This window comes from Ctenopharyngodon idella, chromosome 11 (assembly GCF_019924925.1).
Source record: "Ctenopharyngodon idella isolate HZGC_01 chromosome 11, HZGC01, whole genome shotgun sequence".
Lineage (NCBI taxonomy): Eukaryota > Metazoa > Chordata > Actinopteri > Cypriniformes > Xenocyprididae > Ctenopharyngodon > Ctenopharyngodon idella.
In genome coordinates this window covers 26847826-26874951 of record NC_067230.1, presented here as the reverse complement: position 1 = coordinate 26874951, position 27126 = coordinate 26847826, and the positions used below count along the sequence as shown (strand labels likewise).

Below are 27126 nucleotides of genomic sequence, written 5' to 3'. Positions count from 1 at the left end.
CGAAATCACCCCCTATACCCTCATTCACTATTCCCTACATTACTCCACTAATATAGTCCACTTGAAGGAGTGAATGAAACGATAGAGTGAATTCGGACACTGAGTACGCCGGAAAGGCTGCCAATTTCTCATAGTTTGTGCTGCTGTTTAATAATCTTTTGAAATGTAGCAAACTGGCAGCTCCAGTAGTAATGAATATTTATGTTGAACTAGCATGTTCAAACCCTTTAAACGATTTAATGATTAATTAAAAAGGAATTTATACCTGTATGATAATGCTGGACTAGCGCGGTTTGGAAAATGAATGGATGATTGATTCAGCTGCGGGCGCCATCTCCTGGCGAGACACGGGGAATTCATTCAGCGTGCGACTCTCACAGTGCATTATGGGTATTCTCTAGCCACCAAGTGTGCATCGGTCAGAGATTGTATATTATAGGGAGATGAGATCCTGTATCTCTTACCATTGGAGAAAGCGTAACGGCTAACTTAATCACGTGCGGCACCTCTCAGCCTATAGTGCAATGGCAGTGACATCAGTCGCAACATTCCCTAGTCTGCCTTCTCTTAAAAAAGTAAATTTTTATCAAGCTAAAATCTACATATAGTTCACAACGAAAGAATTGTTTAGTGTAAAACATGCTGAAGATTAGAAAACAGGCTGTCGATTAATTAAAGCTCTTTCCCCACAAAAGCTGTTTAATCAGCATAGTGAAGCCTCTCATCCATTGACATCTATTCAAAAAACGGCCTTTTGTCTCCTTCCCTGCGTACCGCCAGAGGCGGAGCATCATTAGCATTAGCCGTTACGCTAATGGTTGCAGGCTTGCCTTCCAGTGGCTTTGGCATCGGTTGTACACTCGTTATTGCGGTGCATTGTGGGATTGAGTGAGTGCACTCAACATCGTCCACTATGGTTTCGGACACCACTACAAATGGCTGTCCCCTCAAATAGTGCCCTATTTAAGGGTATAGGGGGCGATTTTGGACACAGCCTAAGTTTGGATTGTTTTGAAGGCCAAGTTTGAACTTTAAACTACACACAAGTTTACTTATTTTGTCTGTCAGTTCCTAGTTGTGTTAGTCGAGTCAAATATGTGTTATTTGTGACGATAATATTAAGTGTGTTTATTGGCCTGCTTGGGAACTCTGAACTTCAGTTTATTTCATTTAAGCCTTCTCATGCAACATTGATGCACTGTATGCTAATCAGCCTTTTGGCCCTATTTGTCCCATGTATGTGTTTTATTCGGTTTTGTCATGTTCTGTGTTAAAATAATATCAGCCCTAATTGAGTGTTAGCTATTAGCAATTGTACCCGTTAGAGACTCTCTGCCTCGTATTAAGGAAGCCAAGGGCTGCGACACTCCTCTTCATAACATAAGGTTCACGTCCAAAATATGTGAGCAGCGTGTCAAAACAGCGGTGCAGTTCACACCACAAGCACTCAGGATCGTTTGTGGTAAATTATATTTTAGCGCTATATCATCTAGTAGTTTTATCTAAAGCCAAACTTTCTTCATTCAAGTCCTTTCAGCTCTGTGCGTGTTCTCTCTTTCTCCAGACATGCACTGGCGTAGAGCAGAGTGAGCGTTTTTAATTCCAGTGGAAGTTGAGATTAACACTCAAACACGAAAGTGAAGCCCCTACACCTCCCCCATTCAATCTGCTTGTAAAATGCTCATCCACATCACGACTGAAAGAAAGTGCACTCAAAATAATTTCAGTCGGCCATTCACACTTCAATTTCACACCTCTTGTGGGCTTTCAGCTCCTTTGGAGTCATTTTGTATCTGAAAGTTGAATCTAATAAAGAGTATAAATATTTGTATGTAGGTTGTCATGACTTTTAGTGTTGTTTCCTGACTATTAAAAAAGGTGCTGACTATTTAGGAAACATGCTCAAGTTCAAATACTTTGTTACAGCCAGTTATTCTACTTTGAAATGTACGTTCTGGGTCAGAATGTCTGTTTTTGTTTTGGCCTTTGTGATCCCACCCACTGCCAATTTACACAATAGTATTTTGACACCCCGGGTTGGCAGTTAGTGGGGAAAACAGCATATTGCAGCCATGGGAACCATGTAAATCATTATCCATCTAAAAAGCTCTATGACCAGAGGCATATTAAAACATGGATAAATATTGGAGATGTGTTTGAGAGATGGAATTGCCTTAAAGCCCAGAAAGAGGTTTTTCGCTTTCTGTTGTCAATTTTGCAAGTAAACAATGTTCCTGTTGCACTTCCTCAGTGTGTCAAGTTGTCAACCCATATGAGTGTGGAGTCTGGGGGGGAGGGGGTGTGGGAAACAACTCTTTCCAGTATTTTAAAGTGTAGAGTACCTCAGGGATGACGTGTTTTTGTAGGCCAACCCGGAAGTTAGCGGCGCACGGGTTCCCTCGATCCAAAGCCTATGCATTTTTCCCATAGACTTTTGGAAAATCGCAAAAAATAAGCTCTGTGTTTAACAAAGGGTTATGACACTTATACGTTTTGTCTATCAAGATAATCTTTACAAGTTAACACAACATTTATACATTTTGAAGCCTAAATAGTCAGATATAAAAAGCTAACAGTAGGCTATAAACGGACTACAGCACACCATGGTCGCGGATCACGTTGCCACCGCCAAGCTTCCTCAAACGTTATTTAAAAAACAACTTTATTTAAAAACATGCTTGCTGATTATGATCTGCACTGTGTATGAATACTTATCCACTTTTTCATGAGAAATGCTGTCCAAATGTCCTGTTTGTCATGATGACGTCTAAAGTCCCCGCCAAAGGAAGTAGTCCCTTTTAGCAATTTGTTAGCAACCGCCGTTTTTAAGACACAATAAAGGTTTAAAAAATCACAAGCGGGTTATAACTGGTGTGTTTTATGTCATAGATCAAAACATGAAAATATTTAGAGGCTTTGTTAACCACAGACCTTATTTCAGGCGATTTAGCAAAAACCCATTCAAAAAACCCATAGACTTTAGGGCGATGGAACTGGAAGTCCTAAAATGCTAACTCGCTTCCGGGTTTTGCCTACAACAACACGTCATCCCTGAGGTACTTGTGTGTTTTGTAACATAGCTCGAGTCTAAGTGAATGAAAACATCCTGCAAATTTTTAAATCTGAAAGTGCACCGTATATAACGTTATTGTCTCTCAAAAGTAAGAGTCGACTCTGAGTCAATTACACGAGTCGTTGTAAAACGAATCCCAAGCTGTTTAGTTGTGACTTATTGGTGCCTGTATATTGTAAAATGTATATTCAATTAATGGTATAATGTTAGTATACCAATTGACTTACAAAATTACAAAATAAGCTTTTATTTTGTAATGATAAATGTACTGATAACCACTATGATAATACAGATAAATGGTGCACAAGGCCGTACACACAAAGACACTAAAACAATGCAGTGAACATTAATTAAATATCTTAAAATGTAACACAAAACATCTTAATGTACATTATTCATAGCAAACATAATAAAAAGCAAATCTATTTACATAAAATATAATCGGCAGTGATGTCATGCAGGGATTTCAGGGAATGTCCTTTTACTGTTTTTTACCATAAATATGTATAATTCATGATACATATGACATTTCCTTGTTTTTACTTCCAAAACCCATAAATTGGACAGTATTTTACAGTTAAAGGGGTCATGATGACATGAGAAATCAAAATTTCCTTGATCTTTTGACATATAATTAGTCTTTGTATCATGAAAACATCCTGCAAGTTTCATAGCTTAAAACGTCCTCAGTATAAACAAACCATTTATTTAACAAAGTTCCAAAAGTGGTTCATTTGGATATTGTGGGATCTGGCATCACACCGGCAAATATGACTCATCATCAGACCACAGGCCCCGCCCACTCTTCACCAGACACAAGCATCACATCTTGTTAAAAGCAAACAGAAGTCATTTATAATAACTGATGGGACGCTGTCTACACTGGATACAATATACGGAATACAGATACCAGATCAGTTTAAGAGGTACAGACAACAGGACAAATGTATGTTCGTTAAACAGCATTTCTGTACAGACTTCAGAAGGACACCTTCCACAGGAACAAGTGGATGGTTTGTTTTTAATGGCATCCCGGATCGCGTCTGAGAATTATGTTTGCTCAGATCATTTTACTTTTGTAAATGAAGGAACAGTATAATGGAGAGTTTGCAAAGAAACTTTTGTTGAAAGATGAAGCATTATGTATTGGATCCACAGACTGTAAAAAGAGATTGATGATGCTGGATTGGTTCTGACAGAAGCCACATCCCAAACCGCAAGTAAACAATTTAATCTGTATATTACATGGATATATGGATATATTTTCAAAGCAAAAGCAAAGGGACCATTGATATCCTGCTTTTTTTTTCTCTCTCTCCATGGAACGACGTTAGCCAAACATAATGGTGGCAGATTACTGACAAGCCATACATTTTCTATTAAAACAGATAATTTCAGACAAAGCCAGGGATGGTTAAAAATAAATAGTATTAATATTAAATGTGATATTTTAAATCCAATATTAAGTGGTTCCACACCAAGCACTGAATAATGAAAGTAAATACCTATTTTTCTGCAAGTAAAGAAACTTTATAATGGATATACTGTACATAATGAAACAACAGAGACTCATCAGTGCATCTTCACCAAACTGTAGACTTGATCTGCTGCATTTGAGTGAACTGGTTTGTCAGGGATCGTGCAGTACAGGTGGTAAACATTCTTAAGGAAGAAGAAAGAAAGATAGAAAAGACAGGATAAATATCTTAGTATTCTGTTCATGATGGACGTCTCATTTGGTTATGTGGGTTTGTGGTGTGAGTGTTCACGCAAACCTCATTTTCCTTTGTACTTCCCTCTTTCTGTTGTTTATTGACCAAAATATCTGTAATGCAATGCAGAAGCATCATAAAGAACATGTTTTGATCTTCATGAACAAGATCTCTGTTATAAAGCTTTAGCAAAGTAGAATCATCTCTTCTCAGACTGATTGTGCAACAGTTATGATGAATTTAGTATTTGTTCTGTCTGAGCTCATCGAGACTGAGAAGGTCAAGTTTCTCAATGCTCAGATGTGAGCATCAAAAATGCTGTTTTTGGACTAGTGAGGAAGTTTTGAATTGTGAATTTTATATAGTATAGTATAGTATGTGTGTAATTTTATATAGTAGGTTTAGTACTAGTAGGTTTGATTCATCATGATATGACCACTTCAATGAAAGAAACATTTTATCACCTGAGGGCTGGTAAATTGAATTTTCAGACATAATGAAAGAGGAAGTCACTGTGGGATCTGGTGTGTTGTCCTGATAGGAATCTGTGTGTCCGAGGCCTTTGAAGAACAGCATGATGAAGAGGGTCAAACAGAGTCAATAGAAAACCATCCAAAACAACTGGACAAATGTTAAATGGCTTCTCCTAAAGCTTCAAATGTGGTGTATGAAGATGCATTACGCTTTGACGACACCAAACACAATCAATGCATGTCTCGATACCCTAACATGATGCACCATGATTGAATGAGTGCATTTGTAAAATAGATGTAAAGGGATTATGTATTTTTGTATTTTTGAATTAACACCTGAAAATAATGATGTTGTTTTTTTAATGGGTTTTTGGTTAAATGCCTGAAATAAGGTCTATGGTTAACACAAGCTCAAGATTTTTTCACATTTTATTTATGTGACATAATATTTCAGTAAACCCCCTTGTGATTTTTGAAACTTTTAATGCTTTTTTCTTGTTTCGAAAAGAGGCAGTTGATAACAAGCGACTAAATGGGACTACAGAGTTTGTTGGGGGACATTAAGGGGACATTTACACATATTTTGGCTGTTTATTTTTACTTGATAATTGTGTTTGGGGGGCTTGAAAAGGCAAACTTATGAAAAACGGGATTCAAGGTGCAAGTTTTTGAAAATGGTACCATTGTTTTTTTCATGTAAAAACACAAAACTGTTTGTAAACTGGCGTACTTGAGTAAACTGTTCCTCTAAGAGAAGATGTGGCTAATAATGCTGATCTGCTGAAGATCAGAAAGAGGAAATGGTACCAGTTTCGGAGAAGCTGTGGTCACTATATGGTGTTTTTTAACTCAGCAGGTTTATTTATCTTTCTTGGGCACATCTGTTTCTAAGCTTCACGCTATCTGAGATCATTTACAGAGATTGATGTTCTCTTACCCACAGATTTGAGCTGAGCTGTGGCTGGTACTGAAGTGATCAGAGAATATGTCTCTGCAGGTCCAGAACTCTAAAAAACAAAGAAGAATTAAGGTCATGTCCATTTCAGCCATTCTTACTTGTTATGGTATTATAAATATATATTACTTTGTGATATTAAAAATTGTAAATGCATAGATACTCACCATACCAGTTCCTTGACTGGGCACGTCTGATGTTATTGATCTCATTTTATTGCTAAGAATCAAATATTGATCTTTATGTGATCTTTTCATACATATATCACATAAGATGCTAAACATTTACACTCGTAGTACCTAGACTACAAAAAATATACTACAACCCCAATGCCAGAAGAGTTGGGACATTTGGTAAAATGCAATAAAATTAAGAATCTGTGATTTGTTAATTCTCTTGAACCTCTATTTAACTGACAAATGTACAAAGAAAAGATTTCCAAAGTTTTCACTGAACAACTTTATTGTATTTTGTAAGTATAAACAAATTTTGATGTTGATGGCTGCAACACACTCCAGAAAAGTTGGGACAGAGCCATGTTTATCACTGTGTCACATCACCTTTCCTTTTAATTACAATTTTTAATCATTTGGGAACTGAGGATACTAATTGTTGCAGTTTTGTAAGTGGAATTTTTACCCAATCTCATCTGATACAGGATATCTACACAACAGTCTGTGGTCATCATTGTCTGATTCTCCTTTTTATGATTGGCCATACATTTTCAATAAGGCAGTCAGACACATCCACTGTACAGTGTAGTAGAGTGTCTAGAAACCACTCTGATGTATCACATTTAGAATGAGGTCTGGCATTGTCTTGCTACCCAGGAAAGATGTTGTCTTGATGGCAGTTTATGTCTCTGTACAATCCAAATATACAGTATGCATCCATGTCAATGGTACCTTCACACAAATGCAAGCCACCCATGTGAAAAGATTCCATATTCAACTTATGGAAAAAAACGGAACTGGCGCCACGTTCGTTCCGTAAGTAGAATAGGGAAAGTGTAGGACATACAGCGTAAGCTTTTTGAAGAATTCGGAAGGCAGTCTGGCAGAAGCACTTGCGAGACAATCATTTGTGTTTATAAAGCATATACATTTTTATCTTTTTTAGAAAATGACAGATCGTTTCTCTAGATAAGACCCTTATTCCTATTCCTTATTATCGTTTAAAGCCATTTGAAGCTGCACTGAAACTGCAATTTTGACCTTCAACCGTTTGGGGCCAATTGAAGTCCACTATAAGGAGAATAATCCTGGAATGTTTTCCTCAAAAACCTTAATTTCTTTTCGACTGAAGAAAGAAGGATATGGACATCTTGGATGACATGGGGGTGAGTAAATTATCAGGAAATTTTTATTTATTAAAGAACTAATCCTTTAACAACATCACAGGTTGTGGTTTTTATCACATTTTACAAAATTACTTTTTTGGAATTGGAGTTGTACAAGACTTGTTGAAAAAGATGTAATGCAATGCTGAAGTAGTCATAATTTTAAATAAATGTTTTATCATTCATGAACAAGCTCGTTGTCATAATTCAGACTAATGAATTGAATGCATGAAAAAAACTTACTTTTTTCGTCTTCTTTTTTTATCTATAAAACAATGAGCATTATATGTTCAATTTCAGCTTGCATGATAAATTCTATATCAACAACATGAAATTCAGCATATACACCAGAACAAACAAATGTGTGTTTGTGTCTTACATGCAAAGCAGCACAGACAGAGTCCAGTCAAAATGACACCAGCACCAGTGGAAACCAGAACTATAAACCATGTGACTGTGTCAAAACAAAACCAACACTTTAATACATGTTTATGTGCATTATGGTAAGTTTAATTTGGTTGTTTTTTATGTCAGTTTACCTAACAATTGAAGTGATAAACAAAAGATGGTGAAAATGTATGTACATGTTGTTTTACTTTTGTTGTGTGCATGGAAAGGAATAAGTAAACCTTTGTTTTGTGGATGCTGTGGTGTGGTTGAACATTCAGTATGATTCGTTGTGTGAACATCTGCATCAGAAAAGAAATCAGGTGAAATCACATTTGACCAAAGCACAATGATTATTCACAGCAGGGTTAAGGCCAATTCACACCGCACAGAAAGACACCAACCAACGCAGACAGTCACCAGATTACAGTATGTCGCTTCTCTGACATGACACAATCTGACAAACACTGATTCAACATGTTAAATCAGCAAAAACAAGAGCTGACCAATGGAAACAGACACCACAGAAACAGACACTAATTGGTAAAACACTGATCCGACAAAGTGCCTGTTGCCATTTGTTGGTGTCTGTCTGTGCAGTGTGAATTAGCCTTTACAGTGTTTGATGAAGTCACTGTAAAAAGAAGAATTTTTCTTATATGGGGTTCTACTGATATTTATTAAAGTTACCAGTTCTGGTGGATTCTGGGGTTTCAGTAGTAGAAACAGCAGCCATTATTGCTGAAAATACATTGCAAATACACTAAAATTTACTCACATATTTTTGTGTCCCTTTGTGAAGTTTTTTGTGTGGACGTTGTTGAAACTGCAGTGAGAACATCATGGTGTGTATTTAAATTGAAAATTGTCTTAAAGACTGGCATAAATCTTTAAATATAAAGTTATAGCTGTAACTATGATAAACAAACAATTGGAATGTGAAAGACCAATACAAAATGATCTAAGATGTTTTTGAATGAAATTATGAAGCTACAGAATTAAGAGAGTCCAGCTCAGTTCATAAGCCACACAGTCTCTTCTTAAGTCATGTGACTTCCTATTTGGTTACTTGGCATCTAAGTACTGGGTTCTGACATTGTTCTGTTAACAGAGTAGAGGTTGCCATGGAAACTTAAGAAAAAAAAAACAATGCCACAAAATGTAGATGCATTATTGAACTTAAATTTTTTTTTTAACCCAATTCATAAACAATGGAACACTGAGAAAATTAGCATAATCAAAGTAAACTTTCATGCTGCTCAACGTTTGAAATCCTTTGCAGAGTTGAGCCTTTGTTGAGCAAATGGATCTTAGTTTTATTTTTTAAATCTGATTTACGAATCCAACATATAGTGATTTTTACCAATGAGGAAGAGTGGATGAACTTACATGTGGTTTCCTTCGTTGTGCTGGTTGGCAGGTTTGACTTGGAAAGTGAGTCTATAAATATGAAAATAACTTGTATTGCAAGGGGAATCATTTTTCACTTTTAATTCAGAATAACCAGACAAAGTGTTTTCAGTAACTTATCATCTACAAATATACCAATTATCACATCATTCAAGGTGTAATAAGAATAATTTCTTTTTGATTTTACAAACTCTGTTACTCACAGGTTGTCATGGCTGGTGTCACATGTGCATTGGTAGCTGGTATTGAAACTGTAAAGAGAGTTTACCAGTATTACAGGGAGTAACTGCAATATTTAACTTTCAAGCAAATGTCAAGACCATCTTTGTTGTTGATGGTACACAGAGCCTTCTCAACTTTTTTTTTATATGTAAAATGTTCAGATCTTGTACAGGCTTATATTCAATGAGGACATTACTGAACCAAATGAGACAATAATGAGTTGATTATTTATATACTGTAAACTGACACTAATATTGCTTTCAGTAATACAGAGAAACATTACAAGAGTGAACAGCCCATATCATAGACTCAAGAAGCTGAATAATGAGCTTAAGTAAGTCACATTAATACATTCATGCTGCTCATCTGGAATCTTCACCTGTGCAGAATTGAGCCTCGGTTGAGCAAATGGATCCCAGTTATATTTTTGAATCTGACTTTTATATCTAACATATTAATTCTTCAGTCACTTTTACCATTGAGGAAGAGTGAATGAACTTACATGTGGTTTCCTCTGATGTGGTTGACAGGTTTGACTTGGAATGGCTGTCTACTACTATAAAAAATAACATATTGCAAGATGAATTAGTTTTAATAATAACAAGAAAAAGTGTTTCCAGTAAGTTACTCACCAGCTGAACTGTATGTTTCAGAAGTGGACAATAAAGGTAAAGCTGTTAAAAAAGAAATTGTAAAATTTGCAGTCATGTATAATAAAATGTTTAATAATGAGATAATAATGAGCCTGAAAGAACAATTGCCACATTATTTAAGGTGGAATAAGAATAATTTCTTTTTGATTTTACAATCTTAATTACTCACAGGTTTTCTTGGCTGTCGTAACATGATGTGCATCTGGTGCTGAAACCATAAAGACAGTTCACCAGTATTACAGGGAATAGTTGTAATATTTAACTTTCAAGCAAATGTCAATACAGTCTTTGTTGTTAAAGGTATAGAGCCTTCAAATACAACTCTTTTTTTTTTTATACTATGCAATATGATGTAATTCTGGTCTGTACTGGTTTATATCAAATAAGGTTATTACAGAACCAAAGAACCAGCACTGTAACTTTTAAGAATGAGACAATGAGTTTATTCATTTAGTTTTATAAACAGACGCTAATTTTGCTTTCAATAATCCTACTGTACAGAGAAACATTACAAAGGTAAACAGCCCATATCATAGACTCATGAAGCTGAATAATGAGCTTAAGTAAATCACACTGGATAGATCTATGTAAAGGACTTTGGTGTTTGTTTGTTTTGATAGAAATACATTTTAAATAGATTATTAATACATAAATTTCTCAAGACTCACTTTGGACTGTCACCGTCACTGGATCAGAGTGAGGAGATGGTTTTTGAACTTGTGACTTCTTCACAGTGTAGAAGCAGGTTATTCTCACAGATGAACTCTGACCTTCTGACCAAATACTGATTTCAGATCCAGTGAGAAAGAGTTGACATGATGAGTTCTGTTTTGAGTTACTTTCTCTTCCATTTATGTTAAAGTAACACATCTCCATCTTCAGATCTTCAGTACTCTCACAGCTCAGCTGAACTGTGTCTGTTTCCTTAATAACTGAAGCAGATGCTGTTAATTTGGCCTGAGGAAGATCTAATGAAGAAATAAAGGACAATTGAAATGCATTCATCTGATCTTAGATTAGAAGCAGGTGACTTCTGAAAGATGCAAAAACTTACGAAAAAAAAATCCAGTGTCCTTAATTTTTTGTAATTTTAAACTATTAAAACTATTAAAAAGCAGTTCTTTAATGATCATCCTTCAGGAAGTGACATCATTTTGGAGGGGAAACTACAGCACAAACATCAATATAAGCATTTTACTTATTTTCTGTGATGGTACTATTTGACAAAATACAAAAGTCTCTATGATAATGTCAACACTTCAAAAGTTGTTTTAAACTGACTGTCAATCACTCACTGTGCAATGGTTCTTAATTTGAACGTGTAAAAGTCATAATTAATCAAGTCATAATGTCATATGATGAGCTTAACCAGAGCATATTTCTGAAGGATAATTAAATTGAAATACTTCTAACTTTAACACAAGTGTATTAATTTGTGTATTAATAAAAATAGTTCAAAAAGTGCTGCAGAAGAGGAATTACCCAATAAAAACTTACAAAGAAGCTTTTAAAATATTAAATAATTTGCTTGAAGTTTCTCCTCTCACCATCATATTTGAAAGAAGCTTCTTTCTATAGATGTGTCAGACATTGGCTATAGCTCTCTGAAATGATCAGATGAAGCGACTCTTCCTTTCTGTCTAGATGTATCAGACTGTAAATTTGTCAAAGTCATGCTGTGGTTAAGTGTTTGTCTGAAAAGGACCTACAAGTTATTCTGTGTAAGAAGATTTCACAGATCACTGTACTGATTCACTATCTAACAGCATCGCACAACTGTTGTTTCAGACTTAGACCAATATCGACCTTTCAGTGTTTTATTATATAGCCTATTGAAATGGTCATTATAAATAGTATCCATCCAGAAGTGCCCTAATACACAGTATCATTCAACTTTTCTCATATGTTTTTACTTTTTCTTTTATTGATCAAACTTTCATAATATTCTAATGACCTACATAAATCATACTGGCTTCAGAATTCTACAGGTGTCTCTGATTAAAAAATGTTAATAAAATTATAATAGTAAAAAAACAGTAAAAGGTTCTTACCACTGCGTGGTGATCTGATCTCAGGTTCAGTGTTGTTGAGTGAATAATCACAGCTCAGCTGTCTGTTCAAAAGTTCACCACGTGTTAAATAAAACATACAGTAATGATCTCCAGACTGTCTCCTCTGAGTCTGAGAGACATTTCTGTGCAGAAGATTATCCTCAGTGTAGAGACTACAGGTGAAATTAGCTCTGACTGAAAGTGGTATTTCACAGACTATTTTGATCTGGACTCTATCGTCACTAACACTGATTATGGGTTTCTGAAGTGAACCTGTTTAAGTCAAATAATCCATAATTAATTAATTAAAAAAACATTGCAATAACAGTTTCTAACACAGAAGAACAGCAGTGAAATATCTCACCTAGAACCGTCACTGTGGCAGCAGGACAATGAGATGATGATTTATCAATCCCGTGTTCATGTGTTATGTAGTAGCAGTTAATGTCGACTGATACAGGTGATTTTACAGCTGCCCATATGAGCACTTCAGCAGCAGTGAGATTGAGCTCACAAGATGGACTGACTTTTATATTCTCTTTTTCTCTGTTTATGTAGAAATAACACTGTTTCACTGTAACATCTGCTGGCGCCTCACAGATCATCTTCACTGAGCTGGACTCTCTTATGACATCTGGAGATACTTTTACAACAGGAGATTCTGAAACAACCAAAAACAGATCAATCAATCATTACATCTTCTTACTGACCACTTTTCCATGCATCATTTTCCAATCAGAGTCCATGTTTTGGTTAAACTTTTAAACAAATTTAAACTCACTCAAAAATGTTCTTGCAACCACACGAAACTGCACAATGAATTGAAAATGTAGGCCAGGAAGTATTTGTTAATTGATTTAAAGTCCCCCTGCAGTCAATAATATTATCCCTTAAAACTCATCTTAGATAATTAAAACAACATATTTTAAACATTCTTCAAGCCTTAAAAGAGTTTGAATGTAACTCTACACCCTTGCTTCATTTAGTTTACACAGATTCATGAATATGCAAATTAGTCCCCGCCTCCACTCCATCACACCAGGTCAGAATACCTGATCCACTTGGTCAACTGTAGAAAATGATACACAATGGCAGGTTGAAATATTGATTTAATTCAGCAATATATGTTTGAACCAGAAACTTAAGAAGATTCAGAAGATTCAGAAGAGTGAATTAAACTGGGTCATCTACAAGACAATATATCATAATGGTAATGAATTTTATGTATCGCTCCCTACAACGTCAGACACATACCGGTTATTGAAAAGATTATCAAACAGCTAATGTGTTGCTAATGTTACACAAACCATATTCCCAGTCACCATCTCAGAGTCAGACAGCAGCCTTCTATGAATCAGCATCCTTTTAAAATGCTTTTAACATCATAGAAAGTCAGTGGAGAAAGACATATAGTTCATTGTAACATACCTCATATAGATAATTCACCTGCTATATTACTATATTAATATTTTTCCTGTCCCTTCTTAAAGGTGACTTTGTGCTCACTGTGTTAAAATGCCCACTGAGCTGATAGGAAAAGCCTCACCCCGTACATTGACAGGATTGGTTACGTTTGTGATGGTAGGAAACAGGTGTTTTTGAGATGGTTTTTGATACACTGCAGTTGTAAGGAGAAAATACTCAGCAATGGTGTTGACTGATGAATTTGCACATGGTTTGTCTCAAAGTATATTACAGGTTTTCTCGATTGCTTAAACACATTTCTTGAAACTATGCCTCGTATTCTCAAAACAGTAAACGCATAAACAAATCCATAACGTCTCACCCAATTCCCCAAACATCCTATTTTCAGGTCAAAATGAAGCTCTACACTCAAAACCATTCACTCTTGCTGAAAAACCAAACTTTGCCCTCAGACATCACACACAAGGACGTACTGGGCCCCAACGTGTGCTAAACACGTGGGTATTTCAATATTGGTGACTTTTATGTGGATCTGACCGAACTATTGATTGTTTCTGATTCCTGAACTGCTGATTCATTTCATTTCATCCAAGTTAAATTGTACTGTGAATTATTCAACTGAACTGAATGCTTGAGTGAGTCATTCTGTTATTTGATGTACGTATGCTCCCAAATTTTAAATTAACTGTCTAATTTCCTGATTTGTGGTGAATTCCAAGTCAGTGATTTTTTTCAGCTGTTTACGTTAAAAGTTAAAAAGAATAATCGCTAATAAATAGTGAACTAGTCAAAGCAAGTGTTGTGTTCACAGCAAGTTAACTGGTTATTTGATTGGTGTTACTGAAAAAACAGACAGTAATTTCATTTGGGTGAAAAAAATCTTTATATTTTATATACAATTACAAAAACAAGGGTTTCTTTTATTTTTGGGTTATTTGATTTTTCATATTTTTTATTTTAGTTATGTAAATAAATAATTGTTGTCAATCAGATACATATTTCCTGAGACTGTTTTTTACTTTTAGTACTAGTGTTAATAAGGGAGGCACTGCTTTAATTATTCATACTGCTTTTGAGTTTAACTGTACTAGTAGTAACCATACTTGAAAATTCAGTTTATTTCTCCATCTAAAAGCTGGGAAACCAGGTTCCTGTGTGCCAACTGATATCAAATAGTATTAAAAGAAGGGTTACACTTACACTCAAGGAGCAAAACCCTAGCCCAGATCTGCACAACTATAAGCACATTCTCAGCCTCACACTTTTTGCAAAACACTACACACGTTGTTTTGCACAACACTAAACACACTTCTCTACATTAGACAGAAATCTAACATAATGTCACTTCTTTGCCATTTCAAAACACTGCTTTCCAAAATACCACCCCTATAAACCAATTGATCAAACATGGCCGTCACGTATTCAGACACAGGTGCTTAACTGTAAACTCAGCAATCAGGTGCAAGTACTAAAAAAAGGCAAAAGGTGAGTTTATATGTCTTCAACAAAATGGAAGGCAATGTTGCAGTAAGAGGGAGAGGGAGAAACATTATTGGCCACAGAGCTATTTTGAATGTCCCGGGCCAACGTGGTGGTAACATCACAATGTATGTTGCAATCACGCAGAATGGGGTCTTCCACCAGCATGCCAACATAGGCCCTTACAACACGGCCCACATATTCACATTTTAGAAAGACTACACAAAATCGTACCAGCAGAAGACTAAATGGATGCAGAGCAGATGAGATACATTGATGCAGGGTCTGTGCAAAGATAGATTCGCCATTCAAGATTCTTCCCTTGCTGTCTTGTGTGAGAGGATATCGCCTGTGATGTGGATGAAGTGTTATAGCCAGATCCAGCTAGGCCAAGAGATGATGCTTAGGTGTTTTTTCTATTTTTTTTTTCATTTAAAATCATGCTTATGTTTTGTCTCCACAAATGTTTTTGTTCGTGCAATATATTGTATTTAGAATATGTTCTGATTTTCAGTGCTAAAATGTATCCTTTGGAAAGGCATTGATGTATTGAATGGTTTTACAATGTGGTGAGAAATAAATATTTTCATCAATGTGCAGTACTGATCTTGTGTGTTTTGTTTGTTTGTTTGTTTGTTTGTTTTGTCAATATATTCATGTACTTTACCTCTAACAATATCTCTGAAAAAATCAAACCCAGACTATATCATTAGAAAAGGATAAAAGTTACAAGTGTTTAAGATTGAGCACAGCAGTGTGTAAATGAATCAAACAGAATCATAATGTATGAACCATGTGTGTTCCATACGGTGTCAAAGTTGGGTTTTGTTAAATTAATGTAAAGTTTTGAATGAAATGTTTCATTTTGCAAAAGAACTGAGGTGTTCCGCTACTTGTGTGTGTGGGTCTGTGAATTGTGTGTAGTTTTTTTGACAATATGAGCCTTGTTTTTAAAATTGTGCTTAAGCAATCATAAAAAACTGTAAGGGAATTGTGTGTAGAGTTCTGCAGTGACAGCTCAACAGATCTCATGTGTCAAAACAGGGGAGTAGTGTTTAGAGTTTAGGGAATTGGGTGTGCTTTTTGATAAATGGTGTTATTGTTTTGAAATTTTAGTTCAAAAGCCTGGTTATGGTGTTAAAACTGTAAAAACACCACACAGACATAAACAACATTAAAAACTTGATTTTCACTAAAGGGTCTTAAAGTAAATTTCTTTTAATATTTGTCAAAAAACAAACAAACAAAAAAAGAGAGTCTCTTTCTCATGCACTTAAGTATTCCCCTGATTCTGATAGCTTTTATCAGCATATATACAGTAACTTTCATATGAACGTGCAGAAATTAATTCTCTTGTGCAGTGGAAATTACAAATAAGGTGTTTACATGACCCAAAATTCCAATATATGGATTAATCGGGTTATTGAAATCAGTTTAATGACTTTTCATGTCATAGCTAAAGTAAAACTTCTATAAAGCAGAGGTTGTAGGTTCATGTGTTTGCTGTTCTTCTAAAACACAAGCGTACTGATCACACATGCTGAAATATTTTAGACACATATTTTTTTCAATACAAATGTTGAACATGTATTTTATCAACATTAAACAGCAGAGATCACTTACTGCAAGACTGAACCTCCATAAGAAGCTGAAAAGCAATGAAGATGAACAACTCCATTACAGCGAGTGAGAAAAGAGACGAGACTCGAACAATGGGTGAATTAGGAAGTAACACATTAGACCACAGGAAACATTTAATGCTTGTGCAGTCAGAACTATGACGATGAACTTACATCATGAGACCACATGGACAGTTGTATTCACTGTAACAGAGGGCAGATCTGGGCCACATGCATAGGTGTAATTTGTAGGCGGGACGGGTAGGACATGTTCCCACCATTTTTTGCCAGGGTCAGTATTGTCTCCACCATTTTTTGAAACATCTCGGATGGAAAGTGAAAGTGACTTGACTTGTACCACTGCCCCCAATGTACCAAAAGAAACATCTCCAGTTGATTAGCAAACCTGTATGAATTTCTATCTTCTGCTGAACACAAATGAATATATTTTGAAGAATATGGGAAAACAAACCTCACTGACTCCCATAGTATTTCCCCCCCCATACTATGAAAGTCAATGAGGCCCATCAACTGTTTGGTTACCTATATTCTTCAAAATATCTTCTTTTGTGTTCAGCCGAAGACAGAAATTCATACAGGTTTGGAACAATTTGAGGGTAAGTAAATGATGACAGAAATTTCATTTTTGGGTGAACTAACATTTTAACGCTGTTGTGGAGACTCTCTATTTTTTCAGTTGGAATCACAAAACAAAATGCACACAAACGTGTCCCTGCTCTTGATATACAATCACTGATGCACATCTTTGGTTTTAATGAGAAAAAAATATATATATACGGGTGGATTAGAACCCAGAACATCTGGCACGCTTAACAAATATTTTACCACCAGTCCATTAGGACACAAATTTTTATTCACTAATGTAAATACTCTCGAGACTAACAACATGTTGTATTATAGTGGATGTAAGGATGAAACTATCACATTAAACATGAATTGTGTCAAATTAAACTCAATGTAATACTGAAATTAATTTCTGGACAGTAATGTATTTTTTGTGCATTTATCAGTACATTTCTGAAGTAACCAGCACCACCATAACAAAGTTACGCTATTGGCCACATGTTGCATGTGGCCAAATGAAAAGACTTGTAGGGGGGCACTTGATTTTGTCCATCAGGAATTGATTGAATGGTTGTGGTTTATTGGTCGATCTCATGTGAGTGACAGGTTGCCAAAACTCTACACACAAATCCCTTCATTTCTCATTGCCTACACCATGTGGTCATTTAGAAAGCACTAGTATTTAATATTGTTCACTCAAGTCAGCATAGCTTGAGCTCAATTAGCACACAGTTACCCATGTGGAAACACTAAGAGTCAAAATTTATCACACACCAATCAGAACCTTCTATAGATAGATAAAAGAGCCTGAGTCAGTTCATTCAGTTTTGAAACAATGGATCCAGAGAGACGTGTTTGAAAAGGTTGAGGACACCAGAGAGGAGGAGGAGGAGGACGAGGATGAGGGGCAAGCAGACAAGGAGTCTCAGGTGAAATTCGTGCCACTAGTTGACCATGTCCTTGTCCATGGCATGACTATGAGGGAGGCTGGGCGATGAGTTCAGTCAAACTTACAGTTTTTGCCTATTGCTTACATACTTTTTGCAGAATTTGGCTCATTGGCTCAAAACTCTACACACAAGCCAATCAGACATAGCACTTGGAGATTAACAACTCACATCTATGCCAAAATGAAACACTGCAATCAAAACTTAACACTCCTTTCTAAAAATGAAATTCTTGCAACAAAACCATACACACAAGCAACATTTGAATTACTCTTTCATATCACCAGCAACACACTGATGGGCTTTATATAAAACACTGCAGTCTTTGTGTTTCTATTTTTATTGTCATTTTCTCAGACTCAGTCTTCTGTAAAACTCAAAAGTAGAATTTCTGCAGTAATCAAACAAGAGTTTTTACAAAAAACAAACATTCTTACAGAAATAAAGAAAAATAGAATCACAAATCATCAAATTTAGCAACAAAACAAAAGTAAAAAAAAAACAACAACAAAACTATTACTGGATAAATTGCTATTGGGGGAAAAAAACATACTTGTTTTATGTGTGTGTTATGGATCCCGCCTTCTGTTCGGATCTGGCCACAAGACCTCGTCAACATCACAGGCGATGTCCTCGCGGGCTAGGCATCAGGGAAAATATCGCCTTGTGTGGTGATATTTCCCCCACGCTGCCCAGGGACATTTACAACAGCCCTTTGTCCAACTACGTTACGGCCCCGACGCCTTTTTGGCCAGATTGAAGCCTGCCTCATCCACGTAGATGAACTCATATGTCAGTTCGTCAGCATCAAAATCCAGAACTGTCTGTAACAGAAAATATTGAATAGTGTTATTGAAAACACATACAGTAACTACAATGTCTATATTTTCACACAATTAGGGTCTGGGTTGGGTCAGTATAGAAAAAACTGCAAGCTACAGGCAGGGCAGGTGGCAGCATAAACCCTCATTCCCACATCACAATATGTAGTATGCAAAGTAAAGTGACACATACCTGCACATAATCATGGCGCAGATCCTTGACCCTGACACTATTCCTCTCAAATGGCACCCTGTACAGCTGCTTCATTCTGAAGTTATGTTTCTGCAGGATGCGACTTAGTGTAGAAATGCTGACCCTGTTGATATTGTTGAATACATTTCTATTTGCAATTATGCGTTGTTGCAACTCACAAAGTCGGATTGCATTATTTTCTCGCACCATTTCAATGATAGCAAGCTTTTGTTGTTGAGTGAAGAGCTGTTCAACCATTCTGTAGAAAATGCCACCACAAGATGCCATTGGTTAGGTTCTTTTTCACATACTGTACTTTCAAATTGTACTGTAACATCACAGTGGTATTCCTTTACATATACTTCACAGCACTACCCATTTTTGTATAGTACAGTTTGTACAGTAATACTGTAATATGATACAGAATCATGTGACACATACAGTAGGTATACTGTATATACAGTATCTCACAGAAGTGAGTACACCCCTCACATTTTTGTAAATATTTTATTATATCTTTTCATGTGACAACACTGAAGATATGACACTTTGCTACAATGTAAAGTAGTGAGTTTACAGATTGTATAACAGTGTAAATTTGCTGTCCCCTCAAAATAACTCAGCACACAGTCATTAACGTCTAACCCGCTGGCCACAAAAGTGAGTACACCCCTAAGTGAAAATGTCTAAATTGGGCCCAAAGTGTCAATATTTTGTGTGGCCACCATTATTTTCCAGCACTGCTTTAACCCTCTTGGGCATGGAGTTCACCAGAGCTTCACAGGTTGCCACTGGAGTCCTCTTCCACTCCTCCATGATGACATCACGGAGCTGGTGGATGTTAGAGACCTTGCGCTCCTCCACTTTCCATTTGAGGATGCCCCACAGATGCTCAATAGGGTTTAGGTCTGGAGACATTCTTTAGCAAGGCAGTGGTCATCTTGGAGGTGTGTTTGGGGTCTTTATCATGTTGGAATACTGCCCTGCGGCCCAGTCTCCAAAGGGAGGGGTTCATGCTCTGCTTCAGTATGTCACAGTACATGTTGGCATTCATGGTTCCCTCAATGAACTGTAGCTCCCCAGTGCCGGCAGCACTCATGCAGCCCCAGACCATGACACTCCCACCACCATGCTTGACTGTAGGCAAGACACACTTACTCCTCACCTGGTTGCCGCCATACACGCTTGACACCATCTGAACCAAATAAGTTTATCTTGGTCTCATCAGACCACAGGACATGGTTCCAGTAATCCATGTCCTTAGTCTGCTTGTCTTCAGCAAACTGTTTGCGGGCTTTCTTGTGAATCATCTTTAGAAGAGGCTTCCTTCTGGGACGACAGCAGACAAAGGCAGACCAATTTGATTCAGTGTGCGGAGTATGGTCTGAGCACTGACAGGCTGACCCCCCACCCCTTCAACCTCTGCAGCAATGCTGGCAGCACTCATATGTCTATTTCCCAAACACAACCTCTGGATATGACACTGAGCACGTGCACTCAACTTCTTTGGTCGACCATGGCGAGGCCTGTTCTGAGTGGAACCTGTCCTGTTAAACCGCTGTATGGTCTTGGCCACCGTGCTGCAGCTCAGTTTCAGGGTCTTGGCAATCTTCTTATAGCCTACGCCATCTTTATGTAGAGCAACAATTCTTTTTTTCAGATCCTCAGAGAGTTCTTTGCCATGAGGTGCCATGTTGAACTTCCAGTGACCAGTATGAGAGAGTGAGAGCGATAACACCAAATTTAACACACCTGCTCCCCATTCACACCTGAGACCTTGTAACACTAACGAGTCACATGACACTAGGGAGAGAAAACGGCTAATTGGGCCCAATTTGGACATTTTTACTTAGGGGTGTACTCACTTTTGTGGCCAGCGGTTTAGACGTTAATGGCTGTGTGTTGAGTTATTTTGAGGGGACAGCAAAGTTACACTGTTATACAAGCTGTACACTTGCTACTTTACATTGTAGCAAAGTGTCATTTCTTCAGTGTTGTCACATGAGAAGATATAATACAATATTTACAAAAATGTGAGGGGTGTACTCACTTCTGTGAGATACTGTATGTATATATATATATATATATATATATATATATATATATATATATATATATATATACACATGAAGATATACTTGTTCTCCAGTCAGAATGTCTTAATTATTATCGATGCTACTGTGTAGCGACTGAGGTTAGAGTGGACTCTTTGCCCAGCCTCCCTCATGGACAGGCCATGATTTATCACATGGTCCACCAGAGTAGCCCTGATGTCATCTGATACACGTCTCCGCACTGGTCCTCGTCTTTGTCCTCATCCTCCTCCACGTCTGACTCTTCTCTCTCTTTGTCTTCCTCTTACCCTGACTCTCATTGCCTCCATGCTTGCAAAGTTCTCAAAATGGCTTACCTGAGGCCTATTTGTAGTGCTAAGGCTCAGACCAGTCGGTGTCCTGTTTTCTGTGCAAGTGTTTTCAGGTGTGTATGTAAGTGCCTACAATTGCCAGATGAGTTTTGCATTTTGAACAGAGTGTTTTCCCAAAGATAACAGGTGATTTCTTTTTTGAACAAAGTGTCTAATGTAAGAAAACGTGTGTAGTGTTTCGCAAGAAGTGTGTTACAGAATTGCAAACAAAGTGCAAAGTTGACAATGTGTTTAAGCTATGGTTACACTGTGTTTAAGGTATGCTACAAGAACTTTAGGTATTGAGGCTTTGGTCTAAGCATTCGGTTTTAGTGTGTAAGCAATGGGCAAAAACTGTAAGTTACTTCACCGTCGCCTTAATCGAACCTTCAGGGAGGAAAACAGGTAGGTGTACCTCAGTGTACTCTGTAGCTTTTGTGTGCTGTACTCTATTACAACACATGCATCAAATTGCCTTACATACAGTTAGAGTTTCTGTCTGCTTCCATTTTGTAAAAAGGATGTGTTACAGTTACAGTAATCAGTACTTCTATTTTTGTTGGACACAGAGATGATGGAATGGAAGAAGCCTGACTAGACATTTCAGCTGATGCATGCCAGGGGTGGATCAGGCATGCAAGAGGATTTTACCCCCACTGCCTGGCTAGGGCCAGTATTGATGAGATTCTCTGGCCTGTCCCAAAGATGTGATGCTGGGGCAGAATATTTTTTGTTGTGTAAAGGACTTTTATGTTGAAGTGTATTTTTTTGTTCCTGTTTTCTTTGCCTACCTTGTTTGTTTCCATGGTTACAAATCATCTTGACCTGTCCCTCAGCCCCTTGTTAACCTGTGTATTTAAAGCTCTGTGTTTCAGTTGTTTTTGTTTGTTGTTGATCCTGTGTGTGTGTTTCATGTTGTTGCTCTCCTGTTCTTCTCTGTGTTAATTATGTTCCTGATTCCTCCGTGTGGATTGTGCTCTTGTACAAACTAAAAATAATACAAACTAAACAAGCCGGGCACCATGCTAATATTGTGACATTTTTTATAACATACTGCAGTTAAAATGCAATTTTATGTGCATGTGTATATTACAATAGTTGATTAAAAAAGTGTAAAAACTATAAAAATTTGTTTTAATGTTTGATGCTTCAAATCTGTCTACAGATGACTTGAAGATGCTTTCAGCTACATTTAACATACTTTACCAATACAAAATCCATTTTCTCCCAAAATAAAAAAAGCTCCAAAGATTCTGCCTTTGTCTGCTGATCAGTATATGAATTCAATAGCTACATATTGTAACTATACTAGATAAATTATGATAAATTATCATATCAGATAAATTATGTGCCATTTTTTACTATTAAATTCATTTTAAATGAATATACCACATCACATGATCATGAGAGGAAGAATTTTCAAGGTTTGTTTTAGTTCTTACAGATATTCAGAATATCAGTTCCATTTCGAAAGGGAACTCTACACTGCGTTTGACCGCATATCAGACATGTGAACCGGTGTCTGAAAGCAATTATCAAATCTCAACAATCCTATTGGCCGGCGACAGCCTATGACGTCATTAAAGACGCGACCCGGAAGTATAAAAGGAGCGCCTAGAGAAGCAGTCAGTATCTCATCGTCTTCAGGGACTGTTTTTGTCTGATTGCGATTACTTCGAATCTGGTAAGAATTACTATGTCTGACAAACGTTTCAGGAAGTGTGTGGATCCATATCCCAGGTTTCTGGCACCCAGTGATCCTTTCTGGCATCCTTCCTGATCTTCATGTTGAGATCGAGAAGGCATGGAAGAACCCATACTCGTCTCGAATTCACCGGCATCAGCGGGCTAATTTCGCTGATGTTGAGGGATTGAGCCAGCATGGGTATGTGTCAGTGCCCCCTATTGACGAGACATTTGCGAACTATCTCATCACAAGGCGAGCTCCAACACTGAAAGCTCCAGTCCTGCCTTCCAAGCCCCTTAAAGTGACTTCTCGCTTGAATGGCAGGGCATACGCGGCAGCGGGTCAGGCTGGTGCGGCCTTACACACCATGGCGGTGTTACAGGCCTACCAGGCTGATTTGCTGAAGGATCTGGATTGGGGCAGGGTCTGTCCCCTGAGGCGGTAGAAGAGCTGATCCTGGGCCCAGAGAGACAGGAGGTCCTTGCCCGTCCCGATTTGAGGATCGGAGACAGGGCCAGAGGTCCAGTGTTGCCTCTCGGGCACCTCCTCGGAGCAGGTCCCAGAGAAGGCGGGACTCCAAGAAGAAGAAGCAGGATTTGAGGGAGGTAATCAATCACAGGCGCCAGCAGCGTCAGTGATTGATTTCCTCTCCGTGAGGGTAGTTACGTCTCTTCTTCCACCTCCTGAATAGTGGAATTTTTTTTAACATGCTCAGGCGCTTCTTACAGTCAGGCTGAGGGCTGGGCCGATGATGAGTATTCTGGCTTGATAGTGAAGAGGCTCTTTTAGGCTTAAAAGAACCATAGATTCCATCCCTTCCATGATGTGGAGTCTCCGGTCTTCGAGCCGCAGGAAGGTGAGCTTGGTCTATATTTATGTTACAAATGTATTGACCTTAAGTTTCCTGTATAGTTTTTCCTGGGCATGTAAAGAAAAGAGAAGGGGAATTTAGGGCTCTGAAGTTCCATTAGGTTGGCTAGAGCGATTTATTTCTATGTTGGCAAACAAAATGGCCGCTTTTACAGCCACCATATGGTAGAGTAGCTTCTCCTCTGGTCATAGCTAGAGTTTGTATTCGAGATTAGCACTCTTTACTTCAGATAGATCTATGTTTAGTGTCAGCCTCAGGGGCCACCTGACATTGTTTGGCTTGGGTTGAGCTTTGCTCCTCTGAGCTCTTGTTTTTAGAGGTTATTTCCCAGATAGCAGACCAACCTTGAATCAATGTTGAATCAATGTTAATGCATTAACCAAATTATCATTGAATCAATGTTGAATTTTAAATTGATTTTTCATCAGGTTTGCACCCTGAAATAATGTTATTTCAATGATGAAAAATAGATCAAGAGGATTTTTTCAACCTTTATTAAATCACCTATTTAACACTGAATTAACGTGGAAACAATATCAAATCAATCTTGCTTTATGTACAGCAAGATTCTAAACCAGTTAAATGTCTATTTCTACTCATTTCAATCAGAGACAATGTAAGGGCTGCAGTTAATATGGTTTTTAATGAAAAATTCATAAGTTCCTTCAGTTTACATACAAATGTATTTATTTATAACCACACACTGTTTGAACAGGAATTAACATCACATTCAGGAAAAACAAGTGGCTGTAAAAATGGCATTTCATGGTGACAAACAAATAGACCTGGTTTCACAGACAGGGCTTAAGCTAAGCCAGGATCAGACCTTAGTTCAATTATTTAAGTAGCTTTTATAAACGTGCCTTAGAAAAGTGTTTCTTTTGAGACAAAACAGTGGCAGTGACATATTTTAATTTATGTTTTCAGTTAAAACAGTTCAGACATGCATTTTAGTCTGGGAGGTTTAAGCCTTGTCTGTGAAAGGGGTTAAGTAGTAAAGAAAAAATACATTATTGGCGTTCATCTTAAGACAAAACAATAGCACAGACAAATTTTAAGATGTCAGTGCAAGTTACTTTCAGTTAAAACAGCTCAAACATGCATTTTAGCAACAGTTATTACAAAACAGATATTTGTCAGAGAAAAACAAAACAAAAATCACATGCATTTGGGATGGCATAAAGGTGAGTTAATTAAGATCTGGTTTGGATAATTCCAAGTCTAAAGTTTGTTAAAGAGGATAACATGCAAGTCAATAAACAATATGGATTTTACTCATATCCAACATTAGTAATTTATTAACAACTATATCAGTTTTTATATAGAAATTACTTATGTATTGCAAAGTGTCCTCAGTTGTCAAACAACATTGAAAAGCTTTAGGTCCTAAGAGGAGAAACATTTTTACAGCATTAGTGGTCGAAAGTTGTTTGCTAAGTCAATTAATTAGTTGTGCAAATACTACTATTATAATCTACTATTTCTACTAAAATCATGATCATGATTTATACTAAAAATATCCTAACATTTTTCCCTGGACGAAGCAAAACACCAAGTTAGGCAAATGTAACGTTAGCTCACAATGTCTTTACTTACAGATTTTGGATCATCATTTTGGGCACATGAAATCAGAGCTAACATGTCAAAGACAAATAAAAGAACAGACAAATATTAATTTAAAAGCTTAACTCAATATTATAATGCAGGAATCACGCGCACTTCCCGCCCACAGCATTTCAAATATCTTGCGCTGCATACACGGTAAAGGACGCATTCATTTTAAATTCGATTAATTACGATTCCGTTAGTATTCATGTTCACAAACAACGTTAATTAACTGTAAAACACACATTCAAACGCTGCATTATCGAATATATAAAGTAAAACAAATTTCCAAGTTCAACCTACCTTTCAGTCCGAGAAAATAGATTGATTCGAGCAGAAAGTTCAAGACGCTCGTGCGTCGTGACGTCAGAAAAACGTCTGACGCGGGATCCTTAAAGTGCAGGTGTGATGTTTGAGTAGTTGTGAATTTACTGTTTAAGTTGAAAGAGTATAACGTTATTATAATAATAATAATGTCCAGCTGGTTCATCTCACTGACTTCCAACTGGTTGGAGTTTATCTACACACTTCAGTTGGCAGGAATTTTTTATTTATTACATTTTTATTTATATTTTTATTTATTTATTTATTTATTTTTGAGGGACTAGACTAGAGGGAAGGGTCATGGGGAGCATGAATGCTAATGTGAATAAAGTGTTGAATGAGGGGACAAATGAGTCGACATGGGGAAATGAAGCTGACCAAAAATCAACATTGATTCAATGTTCGTATTTTTCAACACTGAAAAGCATTGAAATATCAACGTTGATTCAATGTTGTCTTTTTCAACACTGAAAAGCATTGAAATTTCAACACTGATTCAATATTATTTAGCATTGAATTTTCAATCTCAACCAAAATGATGATTCTGATGGAATTTCAACATTGAATCAATGTCACCTTGCTATCTGGGGCCCGTGTCTTTCTGGAGAAGTAGGCCCTGTTTGGGCCTCATTCGGAGCATGTTGGGGTAGTTTGTACTCCTCTTGTTTAAAGAGTTTAGAGTGTTTTTCTGAGTACATTGCCTGTTGGAATGTGTTGAATAGAATCAAGCTCAGGTTGAGCTAAATAGTTAACGTCACTGGATAGTTTGGTTCTAATATTTGGCTCCCTTAGAGCTTAGAACTGCCACTAGCTGACGCCACATGTCTTTCTGAGTCGCAGGCACCGTTTGGGCCTCCTTCTAGAACATGATGGCATAGGTTTGTACTCCTC

General features: G+C 37.1%; 2 protein-coding genes across 3 annotated transcripts in view; both read right to left on the bottom strand.

Annotated features, from left to right (window-relative positions):
- LOC127522382 (uncharacterized) overlaps positions 1-27126 on the bottom strand; it is a 57627-nt gene that overhangs the window by 12183 nt on the left and 18318 nt on the right. The gene's annotated exons all lie outside the window — the stretch shown is intronic.
- On the bottom strand, positions 3305-16920 carry si:ch211-11c3.9 (uncharacterized). 2 transcript variants are annotated; one of them, XM_051912238.1, is made up of 18 exons: positions 16803-16920; positions 12640-12936; positions 12276-12548; positions 10893-11192; positions 10394-10432; positions 10204-10245; positions 10074-10127; positions 9553-9600; positions 9329-9379; positions 8718-8765; positions 8182-8241; positions 7932-8006; positions 7796-7817; positions 6381-6432; positions 6196-6265; positions 5250-5345; positions 4849-4898; positions 3305-4735 (listed from the first exon to the last, which is right to left on the bottom strand). In XM_051912238.1, exons 1-18 carry the CDS (start codon positions 16855-16857, stop codon positions 4646-4648), a joined length of 1722 nt encoding a protein of 573 aa, XP_051768198.1. In that variant the 5' UTR covers positions 16858-16920; the 3' UTR covers positions 3305-4645. The 2 variants fall into 2 exon arrangements, with proteins under 2 accessions (XP_051768198.1, XP_051768199.1); XM_051912239.1 differs by having other exon boundaries at positions 10074-10124.